The 20,012-nt window shown below is 41.9% G+C and overlaps 2 protein-coding genes across 3 annotated transcripts; one reads left to right on the plus strand and one right to left on the minus strand.

Moving 5' to 3' along the window:
• Positions 1-9,245: 9,245 nt before the first annotated feature.
• Positions 9,246-18,668, minus strand: selenoi (selenoprotein I). The gene is made up of 10 exons (XM_076756792.1): positions 18,482-18,668; positions 16,343-16,411; positions 15,738-15,846; positions 14,312-14,386; positions 12,425-12,687; positions 11,823-11,931; positions 11,694-11,742; positions 11,423-11,603; positions 11,159-11,335; positions 9,246-10,974 (listed from the first exon to the last, which is right to left on the minus strand). The coding sequence occupies exons 1-10, from the start codon at positions 18,536-18,538 to the stop codon at positions 10,867-10,869; spliced, it is 1,197 nt and encodes a 398-aa protein (XP_076612907.1). The 5' UTR covers positions 18,539-18,668; the 3' UTR covers positions 9,246-10,866.
• Positions 18,669-18,965: 297 nt separating this feature from the next.
• Positions 18,966-19,983, plus strand: ost4 (oligosaccharyltransferase complex subunit 4 (non-catalytic)). Of its 2 annotated transcripts, XR_013078534.1 has the most exons (3): positions 18,966-19,060; positions 19,499-19,636; positions 19,821-19,983. XR_013078534.1 is itself a non-coding variant. In XM_076756741.1 (2 exons), the coding sequence occupies exon 1, from the start codon at positions 19,500-19,502 to the stop codon at positions 19,611-19,613; it is 114 nt and encodes a 37-aa protein (XP_076612856.1). In that variant the 3' UTR covers positions 19,614-19,636; positions 19,821-19,983. The 2 variants fall into 2 exon arrangements, 1 of the variants encoding a protein (XP_076612856.1); XM_076756741.1 differs by lacking the exon at positions 18,966-19,060 and having other exon boundaries at positions 19,500-19,636.
• Positions 19,984-20,012: the final 29 nt, after the last annotated feature.

The following is a 20,012-nucleotide window of genomic DNA, read 5'->3' on the forward strand; positions in this document are numbered from 1 at the left end:
CCAGAACTGTGAGTCTTTTCCAGAAGTGTCCATTGGAAAGTGGTGAGGTTGTCAGGGACTAATATGGGGTCTGTGATGTGGGGATGGCCAGGAATCTCAAACCTCAGCTTCAGTACACTGAGAAGATGACAAAATGCCGTATTATCTACAGCTGGTCATCAAGGGCAATAAACTGGGTAAGAGCTTCTGTTATTTTTACGGCCAGTGGTTTGTCTCTGGACATTTTCTCTTGCTTCTGCAGCATTTGCTGCAAAGTTGGTCGTTGCTGTTTCTCGTTAGAGCAGCGACTTCTCACCTCTCATCTTGACAGTTTAGCAGAGTGTAATTTGCAGTCTGCTCAACCATTGTCATCATCGCTTATCCTAAAATATCTCCAAACTGCTGACATCGCTCCTCCTTTGCCTGCCTGCTCAGCTGACCAGAGGGTAACGCAGTGCTGCCGTAAGGAGGTATCCCAGGCCATAATATTAAAATAGTATTACAACAACATGAGCAAAGTATTGTAGCCGATACCCAATACTGGTATCGATAGCGGGACATCCCTGTTAGCTAGGCTTTGGTCTGGTCAGAGTTAACCATTTTCTTCAACATGCTGATCTCCACCCATTACAATGTGAAGTGCAGAATGCACACAGGCTAATGATCCTCTTTATATTCACTGTTCTTAAATACATTTTTGTACTAATGTTGAAAGTGAAAGTAAAAACATGTCTCAGTTCTATCCTTCATGTTGTTATGTCTTGAATTTTGTTTGCAAAGTTATAACTAAGAATATAATTAAGGCAAAAAATGGGGTATTGACTTGCTGTAGTTGTCTCTCAGCCGATCATGCTCAGGTCTGATATCTTCACTTTAGTGCTAAAGGCAACTCCAGGCTTCCCTGTAATGTTACTGCAGCTACTACAGCTTGTTAATGAGCCAATCATAGTCACCTAGAGGTCACTGTGTTCATGTTGAATCATTTTATTTAAACACTAACTTAAATACTGAGAAAAAAACTAACTAACAATAACTTATTTGTCCTTGTAAAAGATGTAAATAATAATAATAATAATAATAATAATAATAATAATAATAATAATAATAATAATAATAATAATAATACTGACTAAATGGTATTTAGAGGCTGAATTTAATCAGGAATGACTGATTCAGAATGTGTCCCACAGGGAGATTCACAGATCATTAGATACTGTTATCCAGCAGTCTGTTCTCAAGATTTTATATTGAATTGAATTAAATTGATTTTTTTTTAAAATTAATTTTAATCTTTTTTTTTATTTTTTATTTTTTTTAATTTCTTAGTTCTACCACAACTGTTTGTTTGGTAAACTGATGAGCTGACTCTTCTCACATTACAATTTGTAGTGTTTTGTGGTATGGACAAGAGCCAGAATGACCTAACCTAAACTTGCAAACAACTTTGACTAACAGCTTTTCACCCATGAGCCAACCTACAACCACAACCAAGTTTGAAGCTTTATCTTTTACTTGAGCATTTTGTTATGTATTTAGCTTTTCACTGCACAAAGCCAACTCTTCATCAAACCGTTGTGAGGGTGTCAGATGTGCTTGCTAAATTATTTGTCATACTACAGCAAAGCTAATTTATCCCCAAAAATTCAACCTTAACCAGTCTGCCCCCAAAATCTCTGACAGGTGTGTTCTCCCTCATACACCCTTTGTATCTGCACTCTTCTTTCCTCATGTCGCTGGCTCTGGATCATTAATAATGAGATGTGCTGCAAAGAGGTGGAGGAATCTGGTTGCTGCTCTGTGGCGCTCTTCGTGGCTGTTAAATAATTGAAGGGTTGTTACCTGATACTCTCTGCCTGTGTGTGTGTGTGTGTGTTGGAGTGTGGCACATGTTCCGCGTGTGCCCACTGAGGACAGATTGAACCCACTGAGGAGGATACATCCCCCACTCCAGTTACCTGTCTGGCTACTTAACAGTGATATGAACCAGTAAGCTCTGATACTGTATCAGACAAACACACACATTCACAGCGCACAATGGCAATGCACTAAACAAGACTAGCTGCTTAACAGTCAGTTGGACAAGTTAACTGAGCCTAAAGAGGCACAAAGGCACTAAAAAAAATAATCCAGAAACTAATTAAGGTCATTTCAGTGTCATCCAGTGACCAAAGGCTCTTTAAATACATACATACAATACAAAGACCACCACCACCACCACCCCACTGAGAACTGAGCTCAGTTGGGCTGAATCTGAATGGTGCATTTGCGTAAGAATTGCAAAAGTATGGAAAATCGATCAATAATGCATGCTGCACATACGGATGTATCCATGGCTACTGGAACATTGCGTTTGTGTACACGCTACAGTGAACACAGTTCCGTCAGAAGAGCATGTGCCTGTAATGGTAACAGTGACTTAAAGAGGAATGGGCATAAGGATTATTGCCCAGCAGGGGCAGAACAAACACAGGTAGAGATATCTGCGAACCTTTGTGGCTGAAGATGTGTGCTCTGTGTTCATGTGTTTGAGTTTGTGCTATAGAAACAGACAGAAGAGTTCACGCAGAGGTGAAAGGCTTAGACTCAGGCTCCAGTCAGACTCAGGTCAGCAAAAGGAGACTTGGACCTGACTCCTGTAAGACCTCAAAATATTCAAGTCTCAAGGTTTGAGTAACAGTAATGCAGGATGGCCACCCCTCCACCTGGCTAAATGTTTGCTACGGTGTTTGAAGCATCAAGAGTCCAAAGTCAGAGAAAAGATTTCCACACACTTTGATCTATGCAGGATTTCTCTTTTTCTCTACTGTGAGCTTTTGGTCTATTACGCTTTCATCATTCAACAATGGACTGGCAGGTGCAAATAACCAATCCCATTCTAATGTTCAAAACAAAAATAGAACAAGGAAGTACAGAGAGCTATCAAGTGAAGGCCATCATAAACCATCGATTCTACATTAGAAAGGAAGTAAGTAAATAAAAATCCTGGACTAACTGATCAATCAATCTTGTCGATAACTGTATTGTTCCTAAGCAGCAGCAGCAGCACATAGATTGTCCAATCAGAGGCAGAGCTGTTCTCTCTGCACAGTCCAGCCTCAGTGAATTCTACACATTCAGCATCATTGCTCTCTTCTCTCTTCTCTCATGCTGAGAAGCTTTCTCGCGTTTGATCTTTGGCCACGCTGACGTCCTCCCTCCATGCCATTTCCCAAGCTTGTTGTTAGGTAAGATGCTATAGAGACGGCCGTTTGTGGTCAGCAGAGTTAGTCATGCATGTGTGTGTTTAATTGGGTTTGTTGGCATTATTAAAGACACAAAACATGCCTGGACATGTCTACTCGGTTCTTGTCTGCTTGATCTAGTTACTTATTAGCAAAGCCTCAGAACAGACAGACTTAAATTATCCATCTTTCTAATTTCACCTTGGCCTTCAGTAGTTGAAATTGTAGGAGCCTTATAACAAGAAATGTCAAGTGATATGAACTTTTGCCTTATGTCACTTCCAAAAATTTGACCAGACTGTTTGTCTTTATTTGTCCAAAACAGCCAATGTACCGACCGCACAGACGCTATCAAGCTGCAACCTGAAGCCTCTTCATGTTTTGCTGTGCATTGAGCTAGTACATACTAACATCAGCATGCTAAAATGCTTACTATGTTGACCATCTTAGTTTAACATGTTAGCATTTGCTACTTAGCACTAAACGCACAGTACAGTTTGTTTTGCAAGTATTCAGTCAGAAGTATTGGACAAACTGAAACGTTGACCTGACGATGATGGTGTTAGGTGAAAAGTTAAGGGATCAGCAAGGCCGTGACATTGTCTAGAAGATTTGATGGCAATCTTTGCAATAGTTTTTGAGATATTTCAGTCTGGACGAAAGTGGCGGACCGACCAACGTTTCCATCCCTACAGCAAAGAACTGCACTGAAAACTGACATACTCTGATTCCAGACTGAAAGCTGAAACCTTCATTGGATGTGTGTGTGTGAGTGTGTGTGCACACACATTGTGGATGCATGACCATCTCTGCTATCATTTCATGTATTGCAGCTTAATCCCCGTGTTAATGGCCGATGAGAGATAAGTCCTTTGTGTTTGCTTTTTCAGAGAACAAATGGAGGATTAAGAGCCGAGACAGAAGAATGAACGGACAGTGCAGCTGACCCCAACATCAACCTCCAGATGCAATGGGTAGGAATACCATATTGTTATTTTCCAATAAACCAGAACTTATTTACCTGAAAACAAGCAAAAATTCCATGAAATGTAAACAGTTTGGGGTAATTTCATAATTGTATTGATTGTAATTAGCTAATAATGATACTGACATGGACAAAGCATACCGGTGGTCACCTGGAGGCCACAGGGGTTATAGGTGCAGTGGTTATGGAATGAAATGGATGGTGTTACCCCATTAGCACTTCAATAGTCTTGGGTGTCTCTGAGAATAATTGCCGTGCCCATCACGGTGTTTGTGTGTGTGTGTGTGTGTCAGTCTGGGCAAGCCTGTGTTCCGGCGTGTCTGGTTTCTAATGATGCTCATCCATAATTGAGATTCACCTCGCAGGGGGAGCGGTCCAGGGTGGCGTGGTGGTTAACTAGTCTCCGGCTCCTCGCCATGGCAGTGTGCGTGCGCGTGTGTGTGTGTGTATGTGTCACGGGGGTCAGCGGCGCACAAAACGTCCAGCAACGATCAGCAACCCGAGCCGAACGCTGTTTAATTGATGCCACCTCTGATTAACTGTCAGTTCAGGATCAACACCAGCTAATTCACTAAAAGATGCCCTGACCAGAGGGTCACTTTAACCTCAGCACAGGGCAACGCCGCCCTCACAACAGGTTGGCGCTCAAACAGAGGTTGTCAGAAAACATGGACGTTTATTGGGAGTGAAATCTGGTTTTAAGTCGTTTAATAACAAATTCTGCAGTTATGCTTGTGCAAAATACAAAAGTAAGGGGTCATTTAATTTCTCACTTTTTAACAAGCCATCAGCTGAACTTGGTAAGTCATCTGCAGTTATTGTTAATAAGTCATAGAAAAAAGGTTGGGTATTTTTCAAAACTTTGGCCTTTCATCCACACTCAATCGCAGTTGTAGGTCAGGACAGAAAATGGAGCTTTTGGAAAACCTGCTCCAGGGTGAAGATATTTAGAAAATGAGGTGATGTTGTGCAATGGCTGTGGTGGATAAAGTAGTGCCACCAACACTGCTGGTTTTTGGATAAGACTGCCTGGACATCTAGTTTCAGGTAGACTACTGTTTTCAGGCTTCTCATTGGCCAACATGACTTTAGGTTTAGGGTTGTATATATGCGGGCGGCTGTGGCTTAGGAGGTAGAGCAGTCGTCCACCGATCAGGAGGTTGGTGGTTTGATCCCTGGCCTCGGTAGTCCACATGCTGAAGTATCCTTGGGCAAGATACTGAACCCCAAAACTGCCCATGCTGTGCCATGGGTATGTGAATTCATATGTACATCGCTTTGGATAAAAGCCTCTGCCAAATGACTAATTGTAAATTGTATTGCTGTTGCTTTCGACAGCACTTTGATTGTATTTTTGAATTGGGAAATGACCCGTTTTAATAGGAAACTTGCGTATGTGTGAACTCAACATTAGAAGAGGATCCATGACCAATTTACTGACAGTTAAAAAAGTCACTAGTTACATTTTTTAGTTATTAGTTATTCATTAGAAAGTGGTACCAGCTATTTAAAGGAATCTATGGTAGCTTTTGAGAGTCAAAGCTGACGACAGCTATCGCCCTCAGTGAAGGAGAAAGTTACAGCTTTTGATACTAAAAACACAGACTTTTGGTCGAGTATTCCTTTGGCGATAAAAACGTTAACCAAATCAAATTCCTCTAATGTCGATACAGCATGAAAATGTGAATTCTTACAGTTATGTCCTTTAATGTGGGAAGAACAGTGGAAAGAGAGAACCCGAAGTGTCACCACAGCCAGATCTGCTAAAAAGCTCTCATCTGCTTTTCTTTCAGTGCTGTATATTGTATGGTGATCTTAAGTCAAGGAAAACACTTTGAACCCTGCTTCATTTGACTGCTCCCAGACAATGATGTGGATCACATATTTAATGGACGAGCAAACCTCTGGCTTGCTCACAGCACATTGTTTGGATGAATCATTGCTCGACGAGGGTCGTATTTCTGGATGAAAAAGATCCTGTCAAGATAAGCGGCCATGGTGATCGGCTGCCAGCTGTTTTGACAGGCACAACTCAGCACCTACACTTTCACAGTAGAGGGGCCGATCCAAGACCGACATGCTGGGCCTCCACGTTCAGACATAACTGACTCAATGATATACAAGCCAATATTAAAGGAAAACTCTCCTTCTAGTTTCTCCCTTTGATGTTCTTTGGCAGTTTCTCTTAAAGATTACTTGAGGATTTCTGATTGCTTTCCGTTTGAAAGTCGAGGCTCCCTCCCCAACTTCGAACTTCATCCCAAAGATGATAAAAGAACAGAAGCACACGCACAAGCTTTTGCTGCCAGACCAAGTTGCGGGCGAGGAGACAATCAATTACTAATGAAGCCTGTAACAGAAAGCAGCAGCCACATGAGTCAGAGGTGTTAAGTTCAGCACACATGTTGTTCACACCGTGGACTATAAAAATGCCAACTGTTGTTTTACCTGGGAAAGCCATTTTTGAGGGAAATGTGTGCAGAAACTTGCATCATTCAGCTCTCTTAGTCCTAAACCGCTGCAACCATCGTCACACAGCAGAAAATCATTGAACATGTATTGTTCTGCAGCTCCATCTGCTGAAAGAATCCAAGTATTACAGGTTGTTTTGCTATTACAGAATTCTGTAATGCTGCACAATTCTCAAAATATGTACATCTCTGCCAGTTCTACATAACACTTAACACACTTTATCTGCTCTCACTGCAAAACCCAAAAGCATTTAAAAAGCTGACAAAAGCAGTCACATTTCTTAGCACTTATGCCATCATTAATAATATGTTTCCTATAAATAACGTAGATTCATAGCATTCTGATGTATCATTTGTACTACAGTATGGTAGAATGTACCAAGTAAGCAGTGTCAGCAGACTTTTCCTGATGACACTGAGGGAATGATTTCACCTGCCTGCACAGCTGCTGTGATGTAAGCAAAGATGTTGAAGATCAGGCTTTACCCAGAGCTGAGTCACATATTTTTCTAGCTGGGTAGAAGCAACATTGTAGTATAGAGAATATAGAAATATAGGCTACATGAAAGCACACACACACACACACACTAACTGCAATGCTACAAGTACGTAATATCGTTTCAAAGTGTTGACATTTGTCAACATATATGACATAAATAAGACAAAACAATCATTAACCGGTATGTTTTTTATCGTAGATTTTAGCATAGGCATGACTCTTCCACATCAGCCCGTCATGTCTGCTCCGAGTTGAGGATGAACTCGAGGAAGACGAGCGTGAAAGTACATGCAGCAGTGCAATAACACAAATCTTGCTGACTTTGAATGTTTAAATGTTCCTGCATACCCATTTTGACAATCTGAAGAAAGTGAAATCTCACTGGGACCTTATTTTAAGATTCGTCTCTGGAAAGACCAGAAGCATGGCCAGTGCACAGCCATGGCACAGGTCATGTTTACACTGAACAAGCAGAATTACTTGACATGTAAATGCTTTACCAGTCAAGATACTGAGTCTATAAACTGCTCTCTGCTGGTCCCTAGTGGATATTAAAGGAAATCATAAAAGTTCCAGGTTTCTGGCTCCGACACAGTGAGGTGGTTAAAGAAAAGTCATTTTTATTTGTTTCTGGACAGTCCTTTCTTTCACTGGGTTAAATACATCACAAGTAGCCACACTGAAGCCCTGGAGTGTTGGCCAGGGCAGCATTAAACAACAACTTAGTCACAATTTGAACAGCTTGGTTCATTGATCCAGGGGGGATTAAGACCATTTTCCTACAACGTGGTGAATGAAGCTGAGGAGCGCACTACAAAAAAAATGCCCAGAAAATTAAAAAAAAAAAAAAAAAAGCACATTAAACGAACCGATGATGTCACCTGCCGGCTGGATGGGAGTTTCACTTGCTCTATGGTTTGTTCAACATTTTTCTGTTAACATGACATGAAATCCTTCGTTGCATTTAGCATCGTTTGTAGTGTTTGCAGCCTACACCCACATCCAATCAGCTAGTAGAGCAGCAGAGACTGAGTCTAAAAAAAACAAAAAACAAAAACAAACCCTGCCTTGTCTGATCCAGGGACTGCTACATGGACAGATTGGTTGGGAGCGGATGAAAAGAACACTGCTGATTAGCATCATGCTCTGGTCTGAAAAGTGACCTGCCCCATGTTTACAGAAATCGGCCTGCTGGAAAACAAACCCATCTGTAGTTTAAAAAAAAAAAACAAAATAAGAATGAAGAAATAATATATGTATTTACACAGATATCCACACATACACAGTACACAGCCATACATTAACACACTTGTACACAAGGATCTGCACAGAGCCAGACAGTGCATGTCCCCACCAGAACAACAGTCCACTGCTGCGGTGGTGAAATCTCAGTTGTTCTCACATCACTACAATCGATGGTCTCCAAAGTCACAGATGTAGGGCTTCATCAACTACATGTCAAATTAAATTCCAACCATTATAATGTGCTTATGACTGCATACAAGCTTTCCCCATTAGCAGTGCGGAGGTACTGCAAACCCAAACAGCCTACTTCACTGGGTATTTTGGCAGTAGAGATGGATCTTATGTTGTTTCTCCCAGTCATGACAGTACTACAGTGACCCTAAAAGGCTGTGGTCTAAATGTTCAGTGTTGATCAATTACAGTTTATGTACAAAACATCTTGATAAGTGGTAAAAATGATCCACAGAGGTCCAAGTAGATTTTTCCTCCTGTGTATCTAATGTGTCCTATGTACCTTTTAATCATGAAGTGTCATCACACACTCAATCTACTGTATACAAGAGGACAAACATTCAGACTTCATGTTCAGTCACATAACCAAGAAAAAAAAAACAAAACACAACTCCCAGTTGCGCTTGCTGTTCACAAGGCAAGTACTGTAAAAAGCTTTCCCAACATATTTGATATTCTGGTTCATTTTAACCATTTTCCTTCAGAACTACTGAGACCCAGACACCGGGCCGAAGGTTTAGCTGACTGGATCCACCTGTTCCGCCTAAAACCAAAAGTTTAGCCCCAGTGTGGTGGGGCTTTAGATTATGAGTCTGGTTGAGAATTACAGTTAAAAATGTAGATGGAGGAGAAGACAGACCCTTTCGCCTGGTCTCCTCATTGATCACATTGACACTGGAGTCCTGCAAAAGGTCAGGTTATACACAAAAGAACGGATTTCTTCCAAGCTACAACCACACTGATAAACTGTCTATATTGGAAGATGAAGAGAATCAGAGGTGATGCAGATGATAAGCCTTATCAGATCTTAACTGGTGACAAACCAGTTTGATGAGTAACCAAGTCCAGTCTGCAGCCGCTACTGAATATTCATTCACCATAGAAACGTTTGAATCACACAGAGGAACAGTGTTTACCAGACTGAAAAAGAAAAAGAAACTAAAAAAAACAAAACAAAAAAAACAACGTATCTGACAGACAATATAAAAGGTGTGACAGTATGTGAGCAGGAGACTGTGGCGCCAGGCGGCGTTGTGGCGTTTGTGGTGTCCTGTGCGACGGCTTGTTCCCTCAGAGTGAGTCCGCTCCGTTCACGGTTTTTGAACACACTCTTCATTCAAGCGCTGCGCAACTAAACCACAAACCGCTGCCATGGCCACGGACAAACAAAATGATACCAAACATGTATATATAAAAACCGAGTAAAAAATAAAAACTGAACGAATCAGCGTGAAGACACGACACCTCAGAGGGGAGGGAGAGCCGGGAGGCCAGTGCTCAGACAGAGGTCAGAGTGGAGGGTTAGTAGAGGTCACCCTGGTCAGTTCTTGCCCTGGTTAGTCAAAATCCAACTCACTTACTTGTGACAACCGTCACCACACAGCGGAGTGTGGAGTTAATTAGAGGGAAATGTATACAATGTTTTACAGGAGTAATCATCATTTTTTTTTAAAGTTTGAAAATAAATTGCCCCAAACCCCTTCACACATACAGTATAGATATATATATCCATATATAGAGATATATAGATATATAGCTATTAACATTTATCACTGGCTGAAAATCAGCCGATGATAAAGAGGTGACTGAACCTTTAAACTGGACGCAGCTGTGGATGTATGAGCCACATCTGGCCAGAACTGAGAGATTTGGTCACGTTTGAAACGACACTTCTTCAGGCATTCCTCTTAATATAATAAAACTGAAAAGGTGTTTCCCCAAGGCATATCATACATTCATAATACTGTGAGTGCGACTGCTTGTGTGTGTTTGTGTGCGTGTGTGGCTGTGTTTGTATTTGAAATACCTGCCACGAGATATAAATGATCTGCACGAAAGCAGAATAATGTATGTACGTGTACGTGTGTGTGTGTGTGTGTGTGTGTGTGTGTGTGTGTGTGTGTGTGTTTTTGCATGGCTCCTGTCCTCATGACTGAAGCACATTTCCGTAGGAAACAATTGCACCTCATTGGCTCAACCAAGTTAGCCAATCACCAACGTCGGAAGCCAGAGCCCCTGGGCCCGCCCCATTGCAGAGACCAGAGTTTGGTTGGTTGGTTAGGAACGTGTGCGAGTGTGTGTGTGTGTGTGTCTGTGTGTGAGTGTCTGAGGACAGTGGGGGGAAAAAAGGGCTGTAGTCCATTCCACTTGCAGTGTCCTCTTGGATGGAGGGGAGGGGATGCGGTTTCCGTGGTGATGAGAGTGAAGTGTCGATAAGCCGAGGAGGGGAGGAGCCTAAACCTCTGCTTCTTTCAAGCCGATTCGTTCCTCCTCCTGTCAGTCACTGTTGGGCTTTTTCAGGGAGAAGGCGAGGATGTTGAAGTGGCCGCTGAGCTGTTGTACCTAGCAGAGGAAAAAAAAGACCATTTATTTATATAAGACCATTATTTTGATCCTAAATTCTGTCTTAACTCCAACTCTAAACTGGCAACCAGCAGAGGCTCCAGTAAGTTACCACTGAGAGCAAATAACCCAAACCCTAAAACAGCAAATTGAGAACTGAAACTGTGTGTGTGTGCGCTCTTACCACTGATACGCCGTAGTGTATGTGTGCTAGTATGACAGCAGCTGTCCACACATAGAGCAGTAGGGTCTCGTTGATGAACCCGCTCACCGCTAACACCACCACCAGCATCATAGGCAGCAACAGCCAGCTCAGCGCCTGGCAGCGTGTGTTACTCATCTGACACACAATCAGCTTACACTGCAAGGTAAATGCAGACATTCGCACATGGATGATTGCACATTAACACCCGAGTACACACATTCATGTACTGTGTGGCTCGCTCACCGTGACATTGGCGAAGGCTGTCCCCACCATGAGGTAGAAGATCCTGGGCTGCAGCTCCAGGACATTGGATGGAGAGTAGACCACCCATATTGTGGACAAGACAAAGAGGAGGACGGGAGACAGGAAGGGCAGGAAGGCTTCGTACAGGCTGCTGTGCTTCAGAGTGTTACTGCGGTGACCTCTGCAAAACCACAGAGGGCGAAGAGTTCAGAGCACCGTGTGAAGTAATAAAACTACAACATACTGACGCTCTAATGAAAAGTTGACTCACTTCAGGACATTGTAGAGGCTCATGGGTAATGTCACAGTGAAGGAACAGGCTGGGGAGCAAAAGACAGCGATTATTGTAGCTGCTGCAGCTCGTGAACGAATGCGTACAGTGTGACCGGTCACAGCTCACCGATGATCATGAAGGTGAAAAGGTCTCTGTAGAGGAAGTGCCACAGGATTGGCTGGTACCACGTTTCCACGCCGACCACAGCAGTGACCAAGTAAACGAGGGAGATGGTCTGGAAGGAGGTGACACACAAAATCATCAGGAGTGATACTCCATATAAAATGACTTGGGATGGCCGTATGTTTGACAGTATGTTCTTCTGCTCTTAACCTCAGCAGATTTAGCCTCAGTCTTTTACCATAGTATCATGTATGCAGCCATATGCAGTGAATGTTTCAGATCCCTTTTGAAAAGTTCTTATTTTAAAATTTGTCAGCTGGAATAAACAAGTTCAACAACTCGTGAAGCTAACATTAGCTCGCTAGCTACAGCTGATAAAAGATGTGAGCAACAAGTGTCATTTCAGCCGACAAAAATCGTTGGATGGATAGTTAGGAATGAGAAGCCTGGTTTTGTGCCTTGGTTTTGTGCTTTTTTTTTTAAAAAAAATCCTAGGACTTTTGATGTTCAATCTTACACTTCTTGTTGTAAACTGTTTATGTGCCGAGCGGCCGCTTAGCTAGCTGTGCATTTAAGCCCACGTGTGTGCGTTTGTGTGTCCTTACCACTTGGCTTATGTCGTATCCCCAAGGCAAAAACAAGATGCCAGTGTTGTATTTCTCCCAGTGAGACAGAATGAACGAGAACAGCACCACCCACAGGATGTAATACAATGTGGCAACGCCGACGCCACTTTCCCCACGCCCAAATATGGAGTAGACGGTGGCCACAAAGAAGATGCAGGCCCAACTGTCCAGCCCGTGGTCAAACAGCTCCCCTAGTGGCGTGGAAGAGTTGGTGCGACGAGCCTGCTTACCATCAACACCATCTACACATGAGAAAAAAAAAGAGACAGATCATTACATAGAGTACATGTGTATGTGATCATTACTACAGGAACACATAAACATACAAAGTGCTAAAGATTTCTTTTATATCTCCCATTTCCAGTGAGCCAAAGCTGCTGCCCCCGCTCACATAACTGTACAGTCTTTGAAAACAGCCACATTCCTTCTTCCCACCACTGAATTCACTGTCACACCAACTGAAACTGCACTTCATTCATTTCATCCACACATGGAAGTGTTCTGCAAACGCTTCCCCGTAAGAAACACCATATGGAAAGTTGCTTTATTTTAAGGTTTCACAATATGGTCAAAAAGACTTTAAATGGACCTTAGTCTGGTTCACAGGGTACACATCGACACACGAACAAACACACAAACAGAGAAGGAATTTGACCATAAAATAAATCTGTATTTACTAGACTGTAGAAGGAGTCACTGCCCAGGGGGAAATCTGAGGGCATCTATATGACTAAGTGACCTCGGCACTCTCAGTGAATGAACTATGAATAAGTATAAAAGATCAAATTCAGTTTGCCCCTCTGGCACTTTTATTATAAGCCCTCTGAGCTTTGAAGGTTTAGTTAATATTTGTGATGCAATGCTATAAACTGCAACTGCCTGCTGATGAGAGGGTTTATTCAGGTGCTCTTGGTTTGAAAAGGTTTGGAAGACATGTCCAAAACATTCATCATGCTTAATGTTGCACCTTGCAGATACCGCCCTGTTGCTGTGACTAATCCTGCTCGGAGGGTTGGGGTGGATCCTAATTCCTGGAGCGCAATCGCCTCAGTTGCACATCCAATTAAAAGTGCATTAACTGAGCATCACCTCTCATCAGCTCCTTTCACATTGCACACATTCATCACATCCACTGTTGATATGTAAAGAATATTGATTGGTGCAGTTTTTTTTTTTTTTACAAAAAATGTGGATGTGCATTCATGTTGAGCTAATGGTGGTTCAGGATTCTATGAATGCTGTGATCATACTCCACATTAACAGCTTGAAAAGTCTTGATTAAAGGCACATGAACAGCTGTTGGAACACAGTGTATAATAAGCTTCCCAGTGATGCTTCTCCCACCTTGTTTCTAGTGTGACATTCACTTAAAGTGACCTTTTCTGAATGCTGGCCAACCACACTGCTGTCAGACAATATCACTAAAAAATCCCATCTGAATTTTGGGAATTGACTTTAGTATTATGATTGCTACAACACTAAATACAGACTAGAAGTCAGTTTCTTCAATACAAAATCTCTTCGCAAACAAGTTTAGTCCAATGATAATCCTGCTGATTGCTAATGTGGAATCCTTTATATTAGTATCTGTATTTACCTGAGGCAAGAAGTTCAGGATTATATATCTGCAATCACATTTCAACACACAGTCCTTTGATTATCTAAAGGAAAACATGATGAAACTAAGTATATCCAAACCTCGGCTGCAGTATATTAGCAGACTAGGACACCCTCTCCTCATACTGGTTATGCACAAAGTTCCAGAGTCACTGTGCAGAGTGCATTCCATTAGGAAGAAGTCCCTCTGAGCCTCACAAAAAGCCAGAGAAACAACAACACACAGGGGTTGAAGGGGTTAGCACGTACCGAGTGTATAGGCCAAGAAGTTGAAGATCCCTGCAGCAACCCAGACCCAGCTAGGCACGTGTTCATGTCCTGCAGCTGAGACACAGATAATGCGTAAATATGCAGCGTACCACACAGACAGTCACAGATTAGCAGAATGAATTCTCACTTCTCTCACTTTCCTCAAATTTCCTCAGGGATCGGTATAAACCTGTCTAATCTAAAATGGAGAGGAATTCACAAACAACTCTACGCAGTAAGAACTGCTAAGTAGCATATTCTTAGGTGAACCATTAACATGTGTGCATCATTTGAGTAAGCTATTCTTGTGAGGACGCTTGGATTGGTCATTGAATGCACTCTGAGGTTAGTACAAGTCTGCCTGTGTTTGCATTTTATTTGTGTACCGATCTGTACGTTAAAGCTCAAAGGTTTGGAATGGCCTGCCACAAAAGGTTGATTCGATACAGTCAGAGGACGACTCAATATTTTTGAATGCTCTTTCATGCTGTTAGGTTGAAAGGGTTTGTATAAAAACTAATGTTTTGTATATGGAGAACAAAACGCTTACTGACAAGTGAAAGGGCAGAAAGAGACAAAGACACCTGAGCAACAGGTAAACAAGAATATAGGAAATGAGCAGTCATTGGTAAAAGAAGCTTAGCATCAAAATCTGTGAAGATTTAAACAGGAACAGGTTTCAGTGTGACGTGCACAATAATGCCTAAAACAAGCTGGAATTAACAGGCGTGTTGCTTCAGCAAAGCTACTCTTAAAACTTCACAATAAAACAGAAGGTTAGTCCAGAGTCAGCACTGCAGGAAGTGGATGATGGAGAATCAGCTGAGCAAACTATGGACTGACAAATCACAGTCTGAACATATTCAATCTAACCCCTCGACCAAATGGAGGTTTAAATCATTTAATTATTCTTCTAAAACTATTTCAATGTAAATAATAGTAAAGCCATTATTATTTGGTGTCTGAATGACACTCCTTTTACCTGTTAAAATAGCCATTATTGAAGAAAAGAAGAAAAACATCAATAAAACAGGTGATTCCAAACTTCTGAACAGTGGTGTATGTATGCCAAAGGTGAGCAGTCAGCATCTTATCTGTTACCTTTACAGAGCAGTGTGTCGGCCTTTGTTTATGTTCTGGGGATACTGTTGTGTTTGTTAACAGTAGTGGCTCAGTGTGTGTGTGAGTGTGTGTTTGTAGGGTGTAATGGGTTAGTGATTACCCTAAGCCACCATAGACTGTCATGTTTTACTGAGTGATGGACTTTGCCTTTCATAAACCAACTCACCAACACACACACACCTGGTTTTCTTCCCATCTTTTTTTAACAGATGAGGTCATTGCAGAATGATGCTAAATAAACTGAACAGTCCCTCTCGCGCACATTCAAACACGAGGGCAAAAAGAAGAAGCGCAGAGGACCTACCAGAGGCATTGAAGTCAAAGTCGTAGAAGGCCAACATGAGGAAATTCAACACAAGGAACATAAAGCCTGTAAAAGTAATGAGGTTTGGAGCCAACCATGTGGGTAGAAACTGTAGAGAAAGAGACAGACAAAAAGATAGTGAGTAACATGTCCCTTGGCTCTTAAAAAGAGTCTTCTCATCATAATATTGACACAGATTTAAACATCCTGACAGTAATTATTGTTGTCATACTTTACAGACAGTTACATCACCGCTAGGCAGACACTCTTTAAGGGACAGGGATGTGAGCATTGTAAAATGAATATCAGGCTGCAGTCAAGCAGAGATTAATATCAAAATAAAGGCTTGATGTAGGGAAGTAGATAAATGTGTCAGTGCCTTAACATACTGCTCCTTTTACCAGGTACATGAGCGCAGTCAAAGCAACACAGTGTCCCCAAGACCAGAAAAACACTGTGACAACCAGACACTGATGTGCTCTGACACGACATTCAGTATTGTTACTGTATCACAGCAGACAGTTGGAAAGCTCATTAATGATGTACACACACACACACACACACACACACACACACACACACACAGCTGAATAGGTCTTTCTCACCTTCACCACAAAGTTCCAGAAAGGGTGCATGACGTAGACAGACAGGGGATTCGAGTCCACCGCGCTGTACTGCAAAGAGACACAATTTTATCAGACAGGATGCCATTGTCAAACACGAACAGCTGCATTTTTTTATACTGGATTCATTTCATCTCACTGCAAGTGAAGTAAGGTTTGTAAAAAAAATAAAAAAAAGAGCCCATGTGGCCTCACGTGTAACTTGCTGACTGGGTAATATTGGTAGCCTGTCATCATGCAGGTCAAAACAAACCTGATTCCAGTCTCTGTCACTTTATCCAGGCATGACGAATACGTGTGCGTGCTACAGCGTAATGTAACCTCCCTCGAGTACATACCATTTAAGAAGCGTGTGAGGCTGCTTTCTCACAAGAGCAGCAGACTCTCTGGAGCTCACTACAAATATGTGTTAATACAACAACAGCCAAGCAAGGACACAGACTAATGCTCCTACACAGCACTCTCTCATACAGAATGTACACAAGCTCGCACTGGGCTGGCACAATTAATCATCTAATCTATTATAAAAACTGTGCTGTCACATTAACAACACTCAAACACTGGTGGATAAAGTAATGATGATGTGTTACGTCAAAACAGTGCGTTCCTCTAATCAACAAGAGCAACGAATGTGCCCAATCATCACCACATATGCAAAGGCAGACACTGCAACCACAAGTGTGACAATGATGGCAGAAAGATGGACGATGGCATGAAAGACAAGATCTGTGGAACAAGCTTTCGCTTTCATGTGCTTTCGGCATGCACGCTTGTGTCTGTGCACTGTCCAAGAATACAAACACTGCGAGCCACAGTCCTCTCCTTCACTCACACGTGTCATCTCTCGCTCCGGGAGCCTCTTAAAGGCAATTATTGGAAAAGGCTCTCTCATGAAAAACAGCTCAGGGGAGCAGTTTCACCCAGTAATCAAAAGAGGAGGCATTAGGGACAGAGCCTCAATTTAAGGACGAAGGACATGACCAGGTAAACACAAAACTAAAGACTTGTTGCAAAACACACAGGTTTAAATGAGAATTTTGACTGCATTGTTATTGCCTCTTGTCTGTAAGCGTCTGGCATTCACAGTGTGTCATTCTGATCATCAACTAACACATGTGCAGTGTCCAAGTCAAATTATATCCCCTTCATCAAAACTGAATTGTCTTGTGTTTGAATAACTGTCCTGTTTTTTATTGTCCTCATCAGGCAGTGACAAGACAATTGAGTCCTTGTGTCTGTGTTGCCACACTGATATCCATCTTTATGTGAATTCACTAACACTGGAAGGTTTGTGTGGCATGCAGAAAGGCTGTGACTGTTTTAAACCGTTTAACACGGTCCTGTGGTCACTGTTCAAGTTGTGTGTATTCCTCTGACTTATCCATTACTGCAGCAACTTGGTTGCTTATTTCCTCTGTGGTTGCAATATTAACAAACATTTTAAAAAAGTGGCCTTCCATACGTAGAGGGGACGGGCAGTGGGTGTGTGAAATTAGTGAAAACACAAAGTAATTCATTCATTTCATAGCCCACCACCGTCGCAGAGAAAGAGGAGCTAGCTATTAGCACGTCTGCGCAACGCGACTTCCGGCCATCACTTTCAAAATGAAACAAAAAAGAAAAAAAAGAAGAAAAAAAGAAATCGCTCTAACATTTAAGAAGTATCTTTGAAATATGGGAGTATTTTTTTTGTTTTGTTTCATTCACCGGGCTTACGATAGCATGCAATGCTCAGATTTAGAGGGCAGAAAGTCAACCTTGTAATTGGAGATAAGTGTTCTAACACCACTGATGAAAGTGTAATCAATACGTAGTGAGGACAGCTACATACATAACAAATGTGTGGTCATAGCAGCATGTAGGATAACATCAAAATTGACGTGAGCAGATCACATTGTAGTTATAACTAACTTATTACAACACTACGCTTTTACTTTCTAGGGGACACTTGACCAGCATCTGGTATGATTCTGCCTAGCTAACTCTGGTTATCTTCACGCACTTTTTTTTCCGCCTGGGAAGCACCCTGCAGATCGTGACAGCTAGCTGTTAAACACCCCCACACACACTGTTGGATCAATGGCTAGCCACTAGCAGGCTATTGCTATCTAATAATCATACCTTGTATTTGTCGAAGCCCGCAAGCTGCTCCTGAGTGACATATTCATAAAGAGCCATGGTGGTACAGTCTGGCTCCACAATGAGATGAATGGATATCTCTTCTTGGAAATGCAAATCCCCAACGTTAGCTGCCGAGTCGAAGTACCATCTAGCTCGGCCGGTCACTGTCTTTCACGCCGGGTGAGGTGATGTCGAAACATTCGGGCCACTCCTACAGGGGGACAAACATCCTGCTCACTACAGCTCACTATCTCCCCCTGTGGCCTGGATGACAGCGATAAAAGAATAAGGAAAAACATACTGAAATTTTTTGGAGTGGTCCAAAATGACATGATTTTAAAAAGTTAATATATTACTAGAGAAAACAAAGACGGATAACGATTATTGATGCATCGCATCTTGACTTTATGTTTGTTAATTGATCATTGAGGTCTGCTCTATTAAGACAATTTCTATGGCGCTCTTAAGCGTGACGTGGCTTTCCCCTCCAACCGGAAGAGAGAGATAGATCAGCTTGTTTGCTGCCGAGCGGCTGAACCGTCACTGGGAACGAGAGAAAAAAACAATTTAAGCGATAATGTAAGTAATAACATCAGTTACACAACATTGCAATATGTTTTAATTTGTAATTTTATTGGAGCTTCATGCGGAGCTCCCCCTGTATTGGTTAATTTAGCCAGTATTTGTTCTACGAGTTAGCTACCTAGCTAGGCTAACGTTACACTGATTTATGTTCCAGTCTGAAAATGTACCATAATTTGACGTACCGATTTAACGTTACAATCAAAGAATTTAAACCTGAACATTTTGCTTACTACCATTGTGAATACGGTAATATATCCACTTAGTCAAGTGGATGGCTTCACTGAAATGAATGTAAATAAGTGGTTGAAAGGCTAAATGCTAAATCATGCAAAAACAAATGTATGAGCCTTCGCTGTTTGCCACTGAGGCGTAACATGCTCTGAATTGAAGACTAAGCAGCTTTCTTACACCAGCACATCTCTTTCTTCGCAGAATGGTGACGGACGTGCAGCTGGCCATATTTGCCAACATGCTTGGCGTGTCATTGTTCCTGCTCGTTGTGCTATATCACTATGTTGCTGTCAATAATCCCAAGAAGCAGGAGTAGAGTCTGTCAGTGTGATTGGAGAGGTGAGTGCAGTTGTGTTTGTCCAAAATATGGTTTTGAGATATGGTTTTGTGGTAGCCACTGTCAGTCATGTTGAGTTGACACTTGATCCCTGAGCATCAGCAAAAAAATGTAGAGTAACCATTGTTTTTTTCTTTCCAATGTTTAACACATGTGAAGCCGCTTAAAGTCTTTTTCTCCCCACAGGTGAGATGGGACCCCCACCACCATGGAAACAACATTCCCCTCTTCCAGGCCTCTTTCCAAGAAATGAATTTCTTTGTACGATTGCACAGTAGTGTTTTTTTTTTTCTAATAAAAATATGTGAAAGTCATTTGCATTAACGTTTGAATAAATTCCTCAAGTTGTTCTGTGTGCATGCATTAGATTCTGTGGGC

The sequence above is a fragment of the Chaetodon auriga genome, chromosome 18 (genome assembly GCF_051107435.1).
Source record: "Chaetodon auriga isolate fChaAug3 chromosome 18, fChaAug3.hap1, whole genome shotgun sequence".
NCBI classification, from domain to species: Eukaryota; Metazoa; Chordata; class Actinopteri; order Chaetodontiformes; family Chaetodontidae; genus Chaetodon; species Chaetodon auriga.